General features: G+C 41.7%; 1 protein-coding gene across 1 annotated transcript in view; it reads right to left on the bottom strand.

Moving 5' to 3' along the window:
* Positions 1–20,758, bottom strand: part of Lamb1 (laminin subunit beta 1) — a 72,283-nt gene that overhangs the window by 39,311 nt on the left and 12,214 nt on the right. Inside the window, exons 6-13 of the mRNA XM_008830713.3 lie at positions 19,498–19,686; positions 19,348–19,411; positions 15,800–16,002; positions 13,135–13,255; positions 10,661–10,849; positions 10,219–10,398; positions 9,971–10,083; positions 7,901–7,980 (exon numbers count right to left, since the gene is read on the bottom strand). Of these exons, the coding sequence (XP_008828935.1) occupies positions 7,901–7,980; positions 9,971–10,083; positions 10,219–10,398; positions 10,661–10,849; positions 13,135–13,255; positions 15,800–16,002; positions 19,348–19,411; positions 19,498–19,686 (1,139 nt within the window). The remainder of the gene's footprint in view (positions 1–7,900; positions 7,981–9,970; positions 10,084–10,218; positions 10,399–10,660; positions 10,850–13,134; positions 13,256–15,799; positions 16,003–19,347; positions 19,412–19,497; positions 19,687–20,758) is intronic.

The raw sequence follows: 20,758 nt of genomic DNA, 5'->3' as shown, positions 1-20,758 counted from the left end.
CTTGATCCCTCCCATGACCTCTACTGGGATGAAGGCAGCCCACCCCACACTGAGGCAACAAGAACCAACTACTGGGACCTGACCCTTTCCCACAGGCTGTGCCTGCTTTTTTCCTACTGTCAGCAAAGCCAGTGACTTTCTTCTCATTGATCTCCTTTTTGTCAAAGTTGGAACCTCTTAACCCAGGCTACAACCCCTCTGCCCAGCTGCCCCATGTAAACTTTCTAGGATGCACCAACCAGATAAGTTCCTCGCTCAATGGCCTTGAGGAGCTGCACTCCGCCTTCTAGTCAGGCCCTTTTCCAGGCTCACCTCTCCTAGACCTCTCCGACCACACTGGATACTTGCAATTTCTCAACTACACTAGGTGACTTGGTCTCCCTTTGCTTACCTTGTTCCTTCAGCCTAGAATGATCTCTCTATCCCTATAACAAAGAACCTATAGATGGAGACTCAACTCCCCTGTCGTGGCATTTCCTGACTACCAGCCCCCATTCCACAGAGCAAACTTTCTCCTTCATGCCACAACCTCCTTGAGCGACAAATGATGTCTCTTTTACCTCTGTATGCATAACACCCACAACAAACCTTTAGAGAAGGCATGCATTCCTTCAAGTTGAGGCACGGAGTCTTCAGATCCTTCTCTCCAGAGTCTAACCTAACTTTCCTAAGGTTTATTTGTCAGTCTTATTTTTTTCTTAAGATGTAGTTGTCTAAACAGTACACCTTGAAGCCATGCTCCTCCTTCCTCAGCCTCCTGATTGCTGGGATTACAGACTGTACTACTACCACACCTGGCTTCATGTCTCCATTTCCATTCCAAAAGAAGTCAAGATGTGATTTACAACTGTATTTAGCCCACTCCCAAAGTTCCATCTGGTTTTCTCATTCCAAAGCTCATCTGAAATCAAGCACTGAGGCAAGCTACAACTCTCAGGACGATGTAACAGGCCAAGGCTTGTTTAAAATGTCCCAAATGACTGTCACGGTCCAGTGGACATCCTCCTTATATATCATGTCATTATCCCGCAGGAACAGGAATTCGAAACACCACAGGGCCAGCTCCCAGGGGAGGAAAACCTGTTCTAATTAGGATCCAAAATTCAGCTATCAGAGATTGCATCATGGGGGCAAAAGAAACACCCCCGCTCCCAGCAGATGTTTACTAAAGAAGCAAACGTCGGGGCTGGAGAGATGGCTCAGCAGTTAAGAGCACTGGTTGTTCTTGCAGAAGACCCGGGTTCGAATCCCAGCACCCACATGATAGCTAACAACTGTCCATAACTCCAGTCCCAGGGGATCGGACAGCCTCTTCTGACATCCACGGGCATTGCACGACATGGGTGCACTGACCTACATGCAGGCAATACATGCATACACATAAAATAAAATTTTTTTAAAAAAGGAAGCAAATGCCTAAAACATGAATTACCAAAGAAGATGACAGCTCCCTCGCTGTCATCAGTGACAAGCAATGAGGGTTAGGTTGGTGATACCCATGTGTTCCCGAGCCTACCTTTCCCCGGCAGCACCATTCTAAACAAGCAACAATCCCAGGAGGACCTGATCACATGGAAGGACCTAGAAAGACCTCACTTCTGGTAACTCTGTGACGACAAGTTTTTGTGGCCATTTCAGATCACCTCCACCATTAAGCAGGTCTCCAAGTCCACAACGACTGCTTCAACTACCCTGTGGCTCTAAGAGTCCCCACAAAGATGGCCTTCAGCCCTAAAGCTCTCAGCACCCCATCTCTGCTGTGCTCAATTCTCCAAGGCTAGCCATCACGGGATGCTCCCATGGTCAGCCTGGCTGCTCTCTAATTTGTTCTGTCCTTAAATGTTCATCACTACTCACCCCATCTTCTCATTCTCTCCCTAAACGCTCAGCAGATTTCAAATTCTTTCTAACGGTGTCTGTGAGATACAACTTTATTCTTTCTTAATCCCAACATTTGAGTCTTCTTTCAAAATGTTTCTCCACTTGGCAGCCTCCTCTCGTGTCACTGCCACTATCTTAGTTCAGTGCCTGTTGCCACAGCAGCTTCTTAAACTGACATCTCCCTGTGTCCACCTTCCCACACCTCTGCTTCCACAAAACCTGAAGGTGTTTCTCTGTACCTAATCATATCAGATTATGAAACTTCTGCTGGGCTTGCTGCCGTCCTGTCCCAACAGCATTCCCTGAAAACAGCTGCTTCTTTTCCAGGCGCTGCCCTGTGCCTACAGAGGAGCCACACTCCTTGTCCTCTTCAGCAAATGTTTACTGAACAAATATTGTTCCTGCAAACTTTGAGCTGGCATCAGGGCCCTCACTTTTAGTCCACTGTATCATTCTTCCAAATCAGTCCTTACACTTCTTTGGTAAGAACATTATTTCCGGATAAATGATGTTGGGGAGAAGTGCAAAGGGGAAGGGAGAGGAAGAAAGAGAGGGAAGGCTGGGGGAGGTCCCTGTCCTCAACAACTTAGAATCTAATTGGGAAGATAAAAAACAAAGCAATTAACCAAGATCAAATGCTGCCAGGAACAAAGCACTCTGGGTGAACAGGAAGATGTACTTCATATGATGGAGAAGGTTAGGGGAGGTTTCATGGAAGATGTGGCCCTGAAACTTGAGGAAGATTCTGACAGGCAGGGAAAGGGCAGGAATGGTGAGAGAAAGAGATGGAAGATGTCGGCAGATACAGCAAAGATCAGAGCAGACCTCCACCCCACCAGACCCACTCTCATCCCTCCACTTTGACCCTTTCCTCCAGCTAGAAGGCCCTCCTCAATGTGCTGTTAGGCATTCAAACCTCACTCTGCTTTTACAACTCCTGCCTAAATGCTATCTCTTCCCCAACAAGAGAAAAGATGACATATAACGATTATATTCTGTGTCTACTTAAAAAGTTACATGACAGAAATGCTATACTTTATAATTTTTTAATACTCTCCACAAGTTTCTCTGTAAATGAAATACAAATTCAACCTGTTGAACCAGTAAAATAATGACCTAAAATAAAGTTCCGTTCTGTGCGAGGCAGAGCCTCCGAAGATACTTTTGTCCTCATGTCTGGAATCTGTGATTCGTGACCTCACGCGGCAGAAAGCACTTTGCAGATGTGAATAAGGACCCTGAAATGTGGGAGATACCATAGATTATCTAGGTGGACTCAATCTAATAACGTAAGTGATTAAAAGTGAGAGGGGCAGGCAGAAAATTGGGTCAGAAAGCTGTGACATAAGGAATTGACAGACCCTACACAGCTTTAAAGATGGAGGAAGGGGGCTGTGAGCCAGGGAATGTGGGCTGCCTCTAGAGGCTGGGAATGGTGTTTAGATATCAGCCAGCCAGAAAGTGGGAACATCATCCTACAGCTGCAAGTAACTGCTAGACTCTACCAGAAACTTGAATAGGCTGGAAATAGTCGCCCCTATGGTCCACAGAAAGCAATGTACCCTACCAACATCTGTCTGCAATCCACCGAGAAGTCTGACCTACCCAACTACAAGATAACAAGTTTATGGTGTTTTCAGTCATTAAAATGCAGTAATTTGTTCTGACAACAACAAAAACTAACAGTGGCTCTGTTTCTCAATAGGTCAAGGTCAAGATTATTTAACACAGATTTATTCTCGTAAATACAGGAATTTAAAAATTCTGTTGGAAGCAATTATTTTTGTCTACATTCAAATGAGAAGGAAAAGTGAAAGTTCAACTTTTCTCTGTTAATGATGAATTATTCAGAGAAAAATATTAAAGTATAAAATGCATCATTCCTAAGTATCAACTGCTATTCGGCACTGCCATCTCCTGCATAACTGATTCCAAGGAAGAGCTGGCTCCTGGGGACCAGCACCATCCATTCCTTTCTTGATGTCATCACTACTTTCTAACAGGTAGGAACAATGCTCTAGAAACCCTTGTATGTCCATCTCTCATAGCATCTAACCAAGGGTTAGATAACGCATTCAGAGTATAGATCAAAGTGTCTAGTAAGCTGTGCTCTGGTTTCAAAGTTGGTGAATTTCCTCCCCTCACTGTTGGAGCACTACATGACTGGGCTGGTGCCAAGGGAGATGCAGAAACATGAGACACAATTGCCATTTAGAGAGCTAGTAATACAAACAACCATAAAGCAAAGCAGAATAAAGTGAGTGCTAAAGGGGAGGCAGGAGCAGAGCAATCGCAGAAGAGTCAGAATTGGGGCAGGAGCCTCAGGGAAAAAGGACAAGTCTTCCACAGTGGAAGCGACAGGCTGCAAGCCAGACACGAAGGGCCTGTCTAGCCAATGAGATCATTTTGAAGGATGCTGCAAAGATGTTTATATTTTTCAACATTTCAAAACATTTTTAAGTACTGTTTACCTAGCAACCACTGCCACTAATTCTTATTTATTCATTAATGCAGGCAATTTAGACAAAAATTCATTAACGTGGCATGAGTTATATTAAATTATTAGGTCTTAGTTCTTTAAATATTTAAAGCCTCAGATTAGTTGTCAAATAATAGACCTGGATGACCAAGCTTTTACTGTATAACCCCAAATCCATTTGGTTCACTAAATAAAATATTTTAAAATGTTTTTCACTTTAAATGACTTATATTTGATTCTATTCCTAAGTGAAGTAAGGGGTCACATTTGGAGACTGCCTTATCCGCACCATGCATATTTAGTTACTGCATCTTAAAAAGGTTTTGCTTCTCAAGTTCTTCTTTTTTTAATTTTGTTTCTTTAATATTTTCTTTATTACTTTTATCTTATGTGCATGAGTGTATGCCTGCATGGGTGTAAGTGCACCCGTGTTGTGTAATGCCCATAGGGGTCAGAAGGTGTCAAATTTACTGGAACTGAAGTTAAGGACAGTTGTCAGCTGCCATGTGGGTGCTGGGAACCCAACCCAGGTCCTCTGCAAGAGCAGCCAGTGCTCTAAACCACTGAGTCATCTCTCTGGACCCTCTCAGGTTCTTTTACTCAATCAACACTTAATACATGTTCACAGAAAAGTGAAGGAAGGGTAGGGTCTGGTGAGATGGCTCAGTGGTTCAAAGTGCCTGAGGCCAAGCCTGATCATCTCAGTTTGATTTCTTGGACCCACAAGGTAGAGGCAGAAAACCTGCTACTGATGGCTGTCCTCTGATCTATACTACACTACACACACACACACACACACACACACACACACACACACACACACACAAAATATAAAAAAAAAAAAAAAATTAAAGAAAAGTGAAGAACATCAGTTAAAAGATATCAGCATACAATGGTGTCTGAGGGACCAGCCTGAGTGACACTAAAGAGCTCCTCTTAGAGGCAACATTGAAAAGGTATACCACAATACTCTAACAACGCGTAGGCCTGGGAGGCATCTATAAAGGCTCTTTTCCCCCACCATGGACAGGTGTCTCACCAATCATGCCACCTGCTTTAAAATTCTCACTGAAAGTGTCTGTTTCACAAACTCTTTTGATAAACATATTCTGGTGTTTGTAAGTTTTTGCAGGAGAGAGCAGAAGACAGGCCAGGGTGGAGACCAAGACAGGAAATACATGTAGAGCAGAGAAAAGGAGGAAACGAATGGAGACCATTGAGGGTAAAGGAACATCGGGCATTCCTGAGTTTATGACAGGAGAATTACATCAGCCACCTTCATCTGCCCAAGGACTTGGGGTTATGACAACTCCAAAGGGGGGGATCAGCCACTAAAGATGGAAAGTCGTACAGAAAATCAGAGAAGGAATTCCATGTAGGACAGCACTGCTTTTCCTCCAAGCTTTTATGCAACCATCCCAGCTGCCTTTCCTCTGGAGTTTTCTAAGAACAGAAATTCTCTGGAGTCAGAGGCCACAGGCTGTAATGTCTCCAGCGCACTCTAGAACAGAACAAACTCAAATAAAGAGGCCAAACAGAATGCTTTCTTGTGACCTAAAATCTCATGTCTTCCCAGCAGTTGACTATGGGGTTTGGAAATAACCTTGTAAGAGAGTCAAGTTTTGAGCACACAAAGCTTGCTCAATGAATTCAGCATGTTCTCTGAGGGAAGATTGGGAACTACAAGGAAACATCTGTCGATTCTCCCTGTGGTCACACTGTCCCCACCAGATGTTCAGACTCTGATCCACTGAGACACCAAAGTTCTTCTGGACTTAAAAATGGTTGACTCAATTCCCACAAAATGAGCATCTTGCTAATAGATTTATATTATAAATTTTGGTAGAGATTCATGTTTCATCAATTCAGAGAAAAACAGCATATTTTATGACTGTATGTAAACCTTAGGAATAGACTGAAAGTAACAAAGAAATAAAATGGAAAGATTCTTCTCACAATCAAGTAAGAGTCCATTTTTTTTCTATTACACTGCTGAAAAAGAAAATATTTGCTGATACCAGCTGAGGCTGGGGATGGGGTACTTTTATAACTGAGGGGTAAGAAAATCAACTAGTATAATCTGCCTGGAATAGTATGACATCTCTGTTAGAATGGAAGGTTCTTGGCTTCAGCAGTTTCACCACTGATAACCTGGTCTTCAGAGGTATTTACAAGCATTCATTAAGACAAAGTACAGACTATGGAAATAATGAAATAAATCACTGTATTTTCACATGATAGCTACAAAAGTTATTGAAAAGAAAGAGGTGGATGAACGTAAGTGGATAAGAAAAAAGGTTCTACAAATGAAAAGAGTAAGTTTCAGAATAACACATTCATCTCTTGTAAAAAATATGAAAAAGGTTAAGTGGAAAATCATGGGCTATTTTTCTCTTTGAATTTGTTTGTCAAAACATAAATAAAGAAGAGTCTGGGGAGATGGCTCAGTGGTACACAAGAGATGCCAAAACCCTTTAAATGTCCGGTGGGTGTGGCATCCCATCTGGAACCCCAGCTTCATTACGCAGAAATGGAATTCCCAGAACAAGTTAAGTTAGCTGGGAAGACTAGTCCTATAGGTGAGCTCTGGTTTGATGGAGAGACCCTGTCTCAAAGAATGAGGGGGAAGAGTAATCAAGGAAGATTCCTAACATCAACCTCAGGCCTCCACATGCACATGTACACATGTGGACCCGCACCCCCCCATACACGTGCTCCCTCACATGCGAACATGCATACATATAGATAAACATACCACATAACTTATTACAGACATCTATTCTTAGACATTTAAAGGTACATAATGGGCCAGGTGTGATGGCACACCCTTTTGATCCCAGCACCAGGGAGACAGGTGGATGAATCTCTGAGTTGAGGCCAGTCTAGTCTACATAGTGAAACCCTGTCTCAGAAAAAAAAGAAAAAAAAAAAAAAAAAAACCTAAGATGTCATTTAAAAAGAAATGAGAAGCTGGGTGTGGTGTTGCATGTTTTTAATCCCAGCACTCGGAGGCAGAGGCAGGCTGATCTCCCTGAGACAGAGGTCAGCTTGGTCAAGAAATAAGAAAAGTTAATTTTTAACAGGCAGACCAAACTGTTCTCATTTAAGGATTGACAAGAAGCTGCTAATTAGAGGCACTTCTAATGGCTGAGGGGAAAGTGGGAGGAGATAGACCCTGAGAAGAAATGGGTTTGCAGTTCACTTTATACCTGTCTGAGCTATTTTTTTTTTTTTTTTCAAACTACGGACATGTGTGACTTCCACAATTTAAAAAAAATATGGAAAAGTAAAAGCACAAAACCAATTAACAACACGACAAAATCAAGAAATATAAACATATTAGATTTCAGAGCTAACTCCTAGCATGACAGAAGTCCTTGAAAACACTGAGCTCATAGGTACAAATGATTATCGGGTATTTAAACCAAACATGAACTTCCTTTGCAAATCTTAAGTGACAACAGAACCCTAGGCTTCTAGAAGTCTTTTGAGTTTCCTCAGAACCTGGGTCAGAGTGCCAGTGACACTCCACTCACTCACCTGTTGTTTAATGCTCCCCCGAGGTCACAGTCACAAGGTCGACATCCATCCAAATCGTTGCTTAAGCCCCAATGCTGTGGCTACAGAACAAAAGATTAAATATGTAAGCGTGGGTTCCTGTGACTGCACAAGAGACAAGCAAGGGGCAAGTTACAGCGTGCCCAGATTTCCACCAAATGTTTATTTCCACTGTGAAAGCAGACAGAACACAGGGATATTCTGAACCAAAGAAACCCAAGTGCTAGACCTCAGAGTAAGAGGGCTGTCTTGCTCCCAGCAAGCAGTATAGAGACCAATTTTCTTCATTTGAATTACTCTAGCAGTAAGAAAAATATGGCAAATATTTAGCATGCCTTTACATTTTCCTTCAGTTCAGTCTGTCATAAATCCCACAAGGAGAGCCTTTAGGATTCATGTACGTGGAAACACAGCAGAAAACAAGGGTTATTCTCACAACAAGAAGTCAGGACACTACTGGGCCTTAGGATGCTAGCCATACAGGGAAGATCTCTGCACTAAAAAAGTGAGCAGATTTTTATCTGCTCAAAGGCTCACTCAATTTAAATCCGACATTCAGAAATGTATCTAAGAATCTATCAGGATTGTATACAACCATACAAATTTAGTGGTCATGAACATACATTATGTATGGGGCAGGTGGATCCCCTAAACAAAACTCAACAAAGGCAACATAAAAACACTGTAGAAGACACAGGATAATTTTTAAACTACTTTTTGTAAGTATTCCATCTGGGGCTGGGGATGCAGCTCAGTGGTAGAGCACTTGCTCAGCATGCGTAAGATGTGGGTTCAATGAATAGCCCCCCCCACCCCCTCTTCTACAAATTTACTTGAACCACTAACAATTAACATTTTGGTTATATTTCCTCCAGATTTTGTTTGCCCTGATGAAATTTTTCCTACATAATCAAAGTATTATTCACACCTGTGGCCTCTTGGCTCTGTTTTGTCTTGTTTCTTAGTTTAACAAAACAAGCGTTTCTTTGCCTTACTGCCGTTTTCAGCAGCAACCAAGTATCACATTGTATGGAAGTCCCCAAGTTTACTCAAGTATTTTCCCACTCCTGAGTCCATGTCTACTGCCATGATTAATAAAGACGCAATGAGTCTGGAGGGAATATATCTTGGTCCAACTTTCTGATGATTTCATTAGGATTCTCAGAAGTGGGGTCACTGGGTTAGGAGCATGTACATTTTTGTTGGCTTCGGAATCATCTCTGCAAATGCTTTCCAGAGTAGGAGCCAATCTGCAGTCCTGTCAGCAGCTAACAAGTAGCAGCACCTCATTACATCCTCACTAACAGCACTTTGATTTTAAAGATTAAAATCTTTTCATGTGTATCAATGTTTTGCCTGCATGTATTCATATGCATCATGTCTGTGCCTAGTGCTAACAGGAGGCTGGGAGCCACCACGTGGATGGTGGGAATTGAACCCAGGTCCTCTGCAAAAGCAGCCAGTGCTCTTAACCGCCGACTCATCTCTCCAGCCTCAGCATTTTCTTTTTTTTGTTTCTTTGTTTTCTGTTATTGTTTGGTTTTTTTGAGACAAAGTCTCCCTGTAGCTTTAGCTAGCCTGGAACTCACTATGTAGGCCAGGCTGGCCCCAATCTCACACAGATCTGCCTGCCTCTGCCTCCTGAATGCCTGGATTAAAGAAGTGTGACACCACACCTGGCCAGCATTTTCATTTTTAAAAAACTGTTCATTTGGCTACAAAAGTGGTGTTCTATTGGGGTTTTATTTATAATTCTAACAGTGAACAGCTTGTCAGATTATTCACTAGTAATTCCTGCTTTATAACTTTTCTACTTGTGTCTCTTAGCATTAACACATAAGGATGATGGTAAAATCTGTGATGGAAAAGCATTCCATATTAAAACATTATGCCAGTGATGATGGTGCACATGTGCCATATGAGGACTCTGGTTGTAGACATGAGAGGACTGTGAATTCAAGGTGAGCTGGGCTACATACCACAGACACAAAAACAAAAACAAAGCAAGCATATTCACAAACTACTTATCCCATGAGATTAGGATTTACTTACCAGGCACTGGTCACAACGTTGTCCTGTCACCAGGCGCTTACAGTAGCAGTAACCAGTCTCAGAGTCACAAGGATTCCCGCCAGGAATTGTCCCCAGGGGATTGCAAGCACAAGCTTTATCAAAGACAAAATGAAGCAAAGAACACAATGCAAGTGAGTCCCAAATGGTGGTTTGGCCATAGAATTACAAAGTAAGAAGGGAACTGTGTCCCTGGGAGAAATCCCCAATTGTGTACTGAACTGACTTACATTTACAACCAAATGGATCTTCAGCACTTAAGTCATAGAAGCCTTCTTTGCAAACATCACAATGTTCTCCTTCCACATGTAATTTGCACCGACACTGCCCGGCAATGAGACCAGCAGAAAAATCAGTGTAACTGTCACAGATTCCTTCATTCATAGAACCAGCTGGATCACAGGCACATTCTAAGAAGAAGAGCACCATGTTAAATGCACCAGGAAGCACGCCAAGCTTTTGTATAAATATGTATGTTCTCCACCCTCCAAAGCCCACCAAAGTGAACTGAAGAACGCCTAGTTAGCAAGTAAATGCCTCTCCCAACATCTAGACAGTGATTAACAATGCTGGCTCTGTCGTGCAGAGCTTCAGCTCTGAGATTAGTGTTGACAGATACTCCCTGTGAAAAGCAATGGAAGCAGGTTCCAGGTGTGACATCTCCCAACGTACGTTCACAGAGATTTGGGTCTCGGATGTCTCTCTCTGGGTGCTGGAAGTAGAACGGTTTGCACTGCTCACAGTTGCGTCCCATGGTGTTGTGCTGACAGTTGTCACATACTCCTCCACTGACATTCCCAGTGGCCAGGAAAACCGCCATGTCAAAGTGACATGAGCTGGAATGTTCATTGCAGTTACATTCTGTGTGAAGAGACCAATATTAAGAATAGCCTTCTAAATCAATTTACCACTGGAGGATGGAGCTCATTTAGCAAATCAGGGGCTGAGTTCAGGTGAAAGCAATCAGCAAGAAGGCCCTGGAGGTGAAAAGGGACATATGCCACACTGACCCTGGTTGAAACCTCAAGTCAGGCTGGAAACTTTAAAAATGTGAATTCTATGAACAATTATTGCTATTAAGAATGGAAATCGCTTGGGGAAAGTCCCCAGGGAAACATAAGCTCAGGAGGCATTGACATTTCAATATGAGGCTTATAGGTTAAAGGCCTGGCTGGGAAGCAATTGGATCACAAAGATTCTGCCTTCACACATGGCTTAATCCGTGGATAGACTCCTCAGTGGATGGCATTATTGCAAGGTGGTAGGAACCAGGAGGGCAGAGTCTTTTGGAAGAAGGAGATGACTTGGGGTGGTCTCTGAAGGCTGTTATCTGTCCCTCTGACTTTCTCTGCCACAGACCTTCTTCCATGTGTTTCTGCCTTACCAAGACTTCAAAGCAATGGCACCAAGTGACCACAAACTGAACCAGGAGTAAAAATAATTCTTTGCTCCTTTTATTTGATTTACTCAGCTATTTTTTCAGTGATGAAAACTTACTAACACAGGAAGAAATTTGCCATTCCGCTGAGGGTACCTTTAGCCCTGCAGACTGGAATGGATCGAAGTATTTCTATTACTCTAAAGGCCATTCTAGGTGATGCATTCCTAGGAAAGACTCTTTGGGCTCCATGCTTTGCAGACTAGGACAGGACATGTGGGGGAGTCCAGTGGAGAGTGGTGCACACTTGAATCCCAGCACCTAAGAGGCTAAAGTATTAGGTTGTGAGTTCATAGTGAGATATACTAACAACAACAAAGAATCCCACATAAGGCATCCATTCAATTCCCCTCCTCTCCATCCTCACTACCACACTAGGCCAGGCAGGCTCTTTGATAGAAATGAAGATCTGTTTAACAGCTCTATAGCTCACTTTTTCTGGTACAGAATTTCCCTCTCTAGCCTTTCAGCAGTCACACTGGCCCAAACCAGCCTTAAATCATTTTGTCATCAACAGTTGTTCTTTTCTGTTTAAAAGGAGGTTTAACTCAGCATGGCCCCCACCTTGTCTGTCTCCCCTGCAAAGGGCCATCCTGCCAAATGACTGAACTGAGTCTTATCCACGGATGCATCCTTAGTATCTACCTATCTGTATTCCTCCCTCTCCCTAAGCAACCCCAAGCAGTCACCCAGCACAGCAGGTTCTACTTGACTACTCCAATTACCTCTGCTTTCTGAACTTCTACAACAAACCTCCTAGAGAAGCAAAGGTAAATGTGCTCTTCAAGGGTAGGAAAATATATCAGAATCACTGTGAGTCAGGAGGATAAGGTGGTGGTGGTTAATATTACCACACATCTCTGCCTAGAGGGTAATACTAGGAGAGAGGGAGGGACGGGAGGACAGAGGAAAGGAAGAATTTAGAAGGGAGGGAAGGATGGCAGTATACTAGAGGCTACAGTTGGCTGGGGATGGAAACAAAGCTGGAAACCTACTCCATCTCTTAGACCATAATGATATGCCATAGACCTTTAATCACTGTGATAAAATACCTGAGAAAAACAACTTAGACAAGGAAGGACTTATTTTGGTGCACGCATTCAGTGGTAACACTTCATGGCTGCCTGGCTCGTTTCTAGGCCTGTGATGAGGCAGAACATGATGGCAGAAAGGCATGGAATAGTAGAGCTGCTTACTCTTTCTGGCAGCCAGATAGCAGAGGAACAAACCAGAAGGAGACAATGCAGCTTCCAAGGAATACTCCTAGTGACCAAGTACCTCCAATTAGGTCTTACTTCATAGGCTATTTGGCTGGGAATGCATCAATGGACTAACCCATTGATGAAGTTAGTACCCTTGAAAACTAATTACCTCTTAATAGCATGACCAGCTAGGGACCAAGCCTTCAACACAAGAGTCCTTTGGGGGCAAAACTCAAATATAGCTCAAAAATACTGTATTTTTCTTTCATTTCCCTTGTCTTCTTGTCTTGAAAGCAGATACAATATCATGGACCACATTTCAGTCTTCCTGAGTGAATGCCAAACATACTAATTTTTGTTCACTGAACTCAGTGCAAATGTATTATTATTGGATGAACAAAACCAGGAAAATGACAGCGACTTTTCTTCCCTCTGCGAAAGTACACTTTTAGAGCACAGCTACACTAGAATCCTCACTGTCCAAACTTACTTCCGCTGACACTTACTTTTGCAGGCATTGCTCTTTCGACCTTTAGCAGGTCTCCATGGCAAATCATGGTAGAAATCCATGCACAGCTCACAGTTCAAGCCCTTGGTGTTATGTCTGCACATGCAGTGTCCATGAACCTAAGAATTTACAAACCAGGAAATGCAAGTCAGAAGTGTGTGGTGGCCAAACTTCTCCAGTCAGCAGAGATATCCCCCTTCCATTCTCGTCTCTAGTTTTGCGCAGTGAGGGTTTATCTGTTTTTAGATTTTCTCTCCTCTCTCCCCCACTAAGCAAGTTCTGTCTGTGTAGCTGATGGCAATTGCCCCCATTTCTAGAATAGTTCCTATGATGTAATGGACATTCAATTGAGTATCTATGAAAAGTAGCAACATAAGAATTTATAAACAAAAACTAGGGCTATTAGATGACTCAGTGGGTATAGGTACTTGCTTTTAAGCCTGACAACCTGAGTTTCATCCCTGAGACTCATATGGTAGAAGGAGAGAACTAACTCCTAAATGTATACAACTGACCTCCACACCTCCCTTCCTGCCCCATCTCTGCTCTCTGTCATACACACATACACACACACAAATTTTAATGTCATAAATTTTTTCAATAATGTCTCACTATGTAGCCTGACTGGCCTGAAATTTGCTAGGTAGGCCAGGCTGGCCTCAAACTCACAATGATCTGCCTGCCTCTCTGTTTCCCAAGTGCTGGAATTAAAGATGTGTGCCACCATGCCTGGAATAAAAATTTCCTTAAAAAAAAACTAGTTATATAAGAATTTTTAAAACCCCAAACTACTGTTAATACAAACCTATAAAAGTCATGATGCAGAACTAAATACATGCCCATCATCTGAGAACCAATTCTTTTTCTAAAAAAGATTTATATTTTCACTTACATGTATGAGTGTGTGTCTATGTGAGTGTGTGCCATGTGTATGCAGGTGCCCATGGAGGCCAGATAGAGTGTTGGATTCTCTGGACTTGGAGTTATACCCAGCATGGGTGCTGGGAACAGAACTCAGGTCCTCTGCAAAAAGCATTAAGTTCTCCTATTCACTGAGACATTTTTCCAGCCCCAGAACCAGTTCTTACCACTGCAAGTTTTGCCACAACATCAGGTTAAGCATTTCCTTTAAAAAGTTTGTTTTGCCTGCTTTTTTTTCCCCTTTAGGCATAGCACTTAAAAAAAAAAAAAAGTTTTTTTCATCCAGAATGAAAACTTAAAAACCAAGCATTTACATTTACCTTCCTTCAAGTAAGGAAATATAAACTCTGAAAAAATATACAAATTAATTTGTTTTATAAAAACCCCAAGATGCACTACTCATGCTGTTCCACAGCAAGGTGTGCTTAAGACCCCCGAGGCTGTGAGGACAGATGTCATTTCTACTCAGCAAACATGCATGCACATGAGCTCTTTACCTTAACTCTGGTTTCCACTGACTGGAATTTAGGAACAGGACCAACAGGTCCCTCCTCTTCCTGCACCTGTCTTGACAGGAGTGCAGTTAGGTGAAGATTAAAATCCTTTCATTACCCGGGGTGCATTAAACTGAAACAGTCTCCCAGCCCACACCACAAGACACTCAGCATCTGATATGTAGGACAATGTACTCCAAAGCTGTAAGACTGACCTGACATCAGCTACGTAGATTTGTTAAGCTGGAAAATAAATACAGTCCGAAGCATTCTCAGAAACAGATTAGATTAACGACACATCCCTCCCCTTCAGGCTAAGGGAGCCTGTTAAGAACCCTACTTGTTAACCCATGAAGACTTCCAGTTGGAGTAAGGAGAAGGCGAAAGTTTTGAAGGTGGAGTACATAGGATTCTGCACCTTTTGGACAAGGACTAACAAGCTTTGAAGAAACAGGCAGTAAATAAGCCTGGCATTCATGTCATTACGGGAGGCCCAGAGGCTGGTCTGCGGTGCCTAGGCAGACCAGGGAGCTAGATTTGAATGCTCAGCTCTATTCACTCACCAATGCTAGCTCCTTGGTCTCCTCTCTCCAGGTCAGCTGGCCCCAGTGACCTCCAGAGTCATATGGGGCATTAAAATCTTAAGGCTTCTAAGAATTTTCCTGGAAACCACTTAATTAGGTTGGACTAGAATACCCCAGCCTCTCTAACCTTTTGGCAAAACACTGAAATCTCAAATTTCAAAACATGCAATTTGTAAACAAAAATACAAAAGTGTTAAAGGAAAAAAACCGGAAAGAAAAGACAAAGAAAACTCCATTTGATCTCTAAATGGTATCACATGGGCCTGAGTTACAATTATCAGTTTCTTTGGACTGGAATCAACTTGCTCTTTCTAGCACAAAGACTGAATGTTTGTGGTTTTTAATCTTTCTTAATATAAAGACAGACTGGATTGTTATTTAGACAACTTTTTAATCCTTGGTGACTAAAAGATCTATTTTGACAACAGCCCACAGTACAAATTCTAAAAATTATTCAAGGTCTCTGAAACTAGTAGTCTGTATATTCTTGTAATCTAAGAAAGTCTTCAAAAGGTGAAATAACCATTTACCCACCAATCTGCCACAAAGTGCGAAATCTAAGTTGAGAAAATTAAATCCCCTAAAAAACAGGCAAGTTTTACAGATTAGCTTCCACTAGCCTTTTGGAGTTCCCTGTAGAAAGGGTGGAGGGCACAGAACTCACCATTCCTTCTACTTCTTCACTGACTCCGTCCACAGGGGCACATTCGCTGGCATGGCCATAGCAGAAGCAGTTCCCGCGAACCACCATATCATAAACTGCATAATAGTACTTTTCCCTGATCTCCATTCTAGAGTCCAGAAGGTTATCTCCCAGAGTGTGTAGCTTCACAAACTTGATCCTCAGGTTGGTGATTTTTAACAGATCTACAAAGGTCACCAAAAAGATGAAAGGAATGATCAATCAAGCAAGCATTCTTTGGTGATTATACATCATTTCTCTTTAGTGAAAAGCTGGATAAGGGACAATGGCTTAAGGAAATGTCACTCTTCTTGAATGAATTATGGGAGAGCTGTAAAGCCTAATACAATGTGACAGTCTCTGGAAGCAGGGAAGATGGCTACCTCCTCATCAGTTTAATAAGAATATCTGTCCTGGGATGCATCTGTTTGCAATGAAGTTTCAGGAAGATGTGTGAAAGTGAAGAAACTATTAAGAAGGCAATTACATGAGTTCCAGAACCCACTGTCCAGTAATCTAAAGTGCTGCAATACCATCTGGCTCTCTCTGCCATTAACGTCAGTGTCAAAGTCAGAAATTCCATTCGGGTGGGAGAGGATATATCATAGGTTCCAATTCCGATTATTACTGTACCAGGAAGAGATATCTGGTTATTTCTGGAAAAGAAACACTATCTGAAATTTCCTGCCACTTAAATCCAAGTTACCGAAACAGATTTAACACTAAAGAATAAATACAATCCAGGGAAAGAATATGTCAACCAAGTTTTAAATAACATTGTAGCCTATAACTTTTCTGTCTCTGTTTCACAAAACGTTTCCAAGCTTATCAATATAATATGATGACATAAGGACAATGGGGCTCCTTACCAGGATGTCAGGGTTAAGTCACTTTTTTCTAAGAAAGAGTTACCTCTAAGCTAGTTTGCTTTCTTTTATCTTTCCTCTTTCACCATATGTCTGTAGCTTATTCCAGAAGCTGGGCTATCAGTCATGTCTACAGTGATTGAATAACTCAAGATCTAGTCAACCAGCCCCACCAGTGTTTTCCTTAATGACTAAGGTTTCCTGTTAAAGTGGACCTCAGGAGATCTGGTTAGTCCATCTGTCATCTTGCTGCTGTCTGAATCCTGAGATTGCACTTAAGCTTTCCTTTTGTTTGTGCTAATGCACATTTACTATGTATGATACAAGACCAAATGGTAGTAGTTTAGTGCACTGGATACTTTCAAAGCCCAGACACAACTTTAAGTAGCTATAATGCATGCATAGCTTACAATGAAGACTACAGAAATGGCTGGGGGCGGAGAGGGAAAGTCCATGCATTAAACTTAAGGTCTTTGTAAAACTCAAATATGAAAGAGAGAACCCACAATCCTGCGCTGAATGGGAGCTATGAATGCCATCATCTGTAAAACGCTCCTGCACACAGTGAGCACTATTGACCAGAGGCCAAACAACAAACGTGAAGGGCATTTGGAGTATTTAGAAACCCTTGAACTGATCTTTGTGGAAGCCCTCAGAAGAGCAAATACCCGCCCGACTCTCTCCTGCCATGTGGAACAACGGAACCTTGGGCTGCCTGCTCTTCTAAGAGGCAAGTCACTTTTAAAAGTGAGTCTCAGAGGTGTCAACAATGGTGACAGCTCAAGAAATACTGTTCCCTTGATTACTAAATAAATCAGAAGCAGAATCCCCTAACATGGCCACCTCCATGATACAGAAAGTCTCTGGATGCCATTGAACAAAAGGTAAGAGAATTAATATTATAAATGCAACATGTTTACCAAAGTCCCACATGCTTCACCTGCAAAAGAGACGATGAATCTTTTTAGGGACTCAGGAGACGTTTGTCAGGAGATGCAGACATCTTTCACAACAAAATTTTGAGACATGAAGGAACAGTTTTAATAGCTCACTCAGAGATTAGCCCAGAGTTGGCCATGCCATTAAACATTTGTTTTACTGTAGAATGAATGAGGAAATTACACACCAGAGACAGTCTGAGCCACATGTAAAATTAATTTAAGAGGGGAAGCAGCCCTTTTCTGGCAATATTCCCTGGATTTCTTTCATTCTGTTATCCCATGCTATAAGGCTTGGAAGTTCCAGGAGACCTTGGTTAAAAACAGCTGGCAAAGATCAACAAGATTCAGATCAACTGATTGCACCCCTAGAGCAAGAGAAAACAAGACAGTCTGTCTCCTTTTTTTACCCTGACATTCAGGACAGGCTCTATGCAAGATCTAAGCCACAGCTCCTGGCAACAATATTAAGATCAACAGCAACGGCAGCTTCAATGAACTGAACATTTTCCATGTCAGAACTTTTGCTGGTCATTTATATACATTGTGTTATACCCAACAACTTTAAGGTAAGTATTACTATCTCATTTAATGATTAGAAAAGAGGCCAAAAAAAGAACCAGGTCACATGGCTACAATATGATGGAACTGAAATTGAAATCCAGGTCAAACTTTTTTGAAAGCCAGTTAGTTCAATTGTTACACATTCTGTTCCCCAAGATCACACCTTGAGCAGTGGAAAGTACTCTGAACTGAGAATCAAATCATACTGACTCAAGATTCACCAGCCATTTAACATCCCCATTGCCTTTGTACATTATACAACTCTGTACCTCAATCCATTCATCTATCAAAAGGCTTTATAACCCTCCACAGAGTATGCCTGGCACTTGTGATTTTTCTCAGTATTCTTGCTTTCCATCTTCTGTGGGTAAGAGTCCTTGCCAAGAGTTTTAGCAGAGCACAGGCCGCCAGTCAGAGATATTTCCTAGTATCTCCTGTGCTATAGCTACAAATTTAATATAGCCCTTTACAGATTAGAATGAGGACATAGTAATGGTGATCTAACTCTACTTGTGTGGATAAACCTAGGAAGAGGGGTAAGTCTTATAGCTGGGATCAGCTAGATTTAAAAAATAATAAAGCATGCTCAGTTAAATTTGAATTCCAGTTAAACACTTTTTAGTGTAAGTAGGTCCCAAATATCGTATGATACAAACTTATATGAACCACAAATATTGCATGGGACATACTTGTACTAGTCACAAATGTTATATGGAACTTTAAAAAAAGAATATGCTATTTATCTGTAACTCAAATTTAACTGGGTATTTTATTTAGTAAACCTAATTGTGACAACTGAGTTTTACTTCTTTGAAAATCCCTCCAGCTGATTTCTTACAAGAAAAAGAAACTTCTATTTTATTTGAGAGACTATTTTTTTTATTAGAATAGCTTAATATATTGAGCTTAAAAGAAAAGGTCATATGGCCAATGTAATTGTTGGAACACTGTTGACATGAATCCGTTATTATTATCAAAATGTGTTCCCATCAGTGAAGGCTGACAGATTACTGGTAATTTCAAGAACTTCTGGAAAACTGCAGAGGAAGGAAGAAGGTGGATTTAGCGCTGAGTGTTGAGATTCTGGGTGGCAGGACTCTGGTAATACTTAGTCCATGAATGATGTTTCCCACCCAGGTATTTACTTAAAAAACAAACTTACTCTGTATCCTTGGGCTATAAGGGTCTTCTATTTTGAAAGCAGGATCTAATGCACGGAATATCACCTAAAGATAGATAAAAGTGTTGGTATTTTTGCAACGATCAAAAAGTAGACAGGCAAGAAAATCATAAAATAAAGCAGCACACAAACCTCTCCTTCTGTTGAGGGCTCAATGTCAGAATACCGAGAGTCACAGATGATGTCATCCACTCTCTTCATGGGGCCAGTTGAAATGCCTGGGAAGGAGCTCTCACAGTCATAGGCGAAGTATCTATACACGCCCCAGGTCTTCCCAAAGTCAGAAGACCGCTCTATCAGCATAGCAGCTGGCCGGAAAGTCTAGAAGCAGCAAGAGTCCCATTTGATGTTTTTGATTGCTAATCTGTCCATTTTAAAAATGTCACTCATCGCATGCCACAAGCCTTGACTACATGTGGTTGGTATTTGAGACTGCAGCCGAATGTCAAGCACTACAAGCTGTTCTATGGGACCTGTTCCTGCAAGAAAGCGTCTGGTCTCTAAATTTAACACTTTTCCCCACACCAGCAGGTTAGGAAGCTACTTCTCTTCAGAAGCTGATTATAAACAGGCCTTAATAGCAAACATATTTTGGTATATTTAGCCACCATGCCCATGATACAACTGAATTTGAGTGCCTGCTCTTTCACATCTTCATTTAATCATTCAATAGATATGTGACTGCCATTCAGCACCAGACAGTGGATTATATTTTGTCCATAAGCTACACACAGCCTGATAAGGAATCTATATGGACATAAAAATTCATAGTACAGTGTCAAATACCATAGTACAGTCATGTGAAACATGATCTGAGAATACAACAGCACTATTCACAGCAGCCACAGAGGCAAAGAAGCCCAAGTGCCTATCACCTGGTAAAGTGGAAGAGCAATTGAAATAAACACAATGGACTATTATTCAGCCACAAAAGGAAGGTAACTGATACGCACTGTAACAAAGATGAACCTTGAAACACTGTACTAAGAGAAATAAGCCATACAGAATTTCAAATATTATATGATTCCATTCATATGACATATCTAGGTTATTAGAGACAGAAAGTAGACCCAAAGCTTTCAGGGGAAGTGGGGAGGGACAGCAGGGAGTCACTGCTCAGTGACTATAGAGCTCCTGCTTGGGGTGATGAAAACATTCTGGAAATGAATAATAATGTACAACATCTTGAATATATCTACCACCACTGAGCTGTACACTTAAAAATATTTAAATGGCAAATTTTGTTATGCATACTTCACCACAAAAGCAAAAATGTTTAAAGGAGGAAAAAACCCAAAAGAATGTTTCACAGAGAAACTAGCATCGAACTGAATCTCAGGGACTGAGAAAACTGCTCAGTGTGGTCCTAGGTTCAATGCCCAGTACTGAAAAT

The sequence above is a fragment of the Nannospalax galili genome, unplaced genomic scaffold, assembly GCF_000622305.1.
Source record: "Nannospalax galili isolate Female #2095 unplaced genomic scaffold, S.galili_v1.0 scaffold312, whole genome shotgun sequence".
Lineage (NCBI taxonomy): Eukaryota > Metazoa > Chordata > Mammalia > Rodentia > Spalacidae > Nannospalax > Nannospalax galili.
The sequence above is the reverse complement of the archived record's forward strand: the minus strand, read 5'-3'. Positions and strand labels throughout refer to the sequence as shown.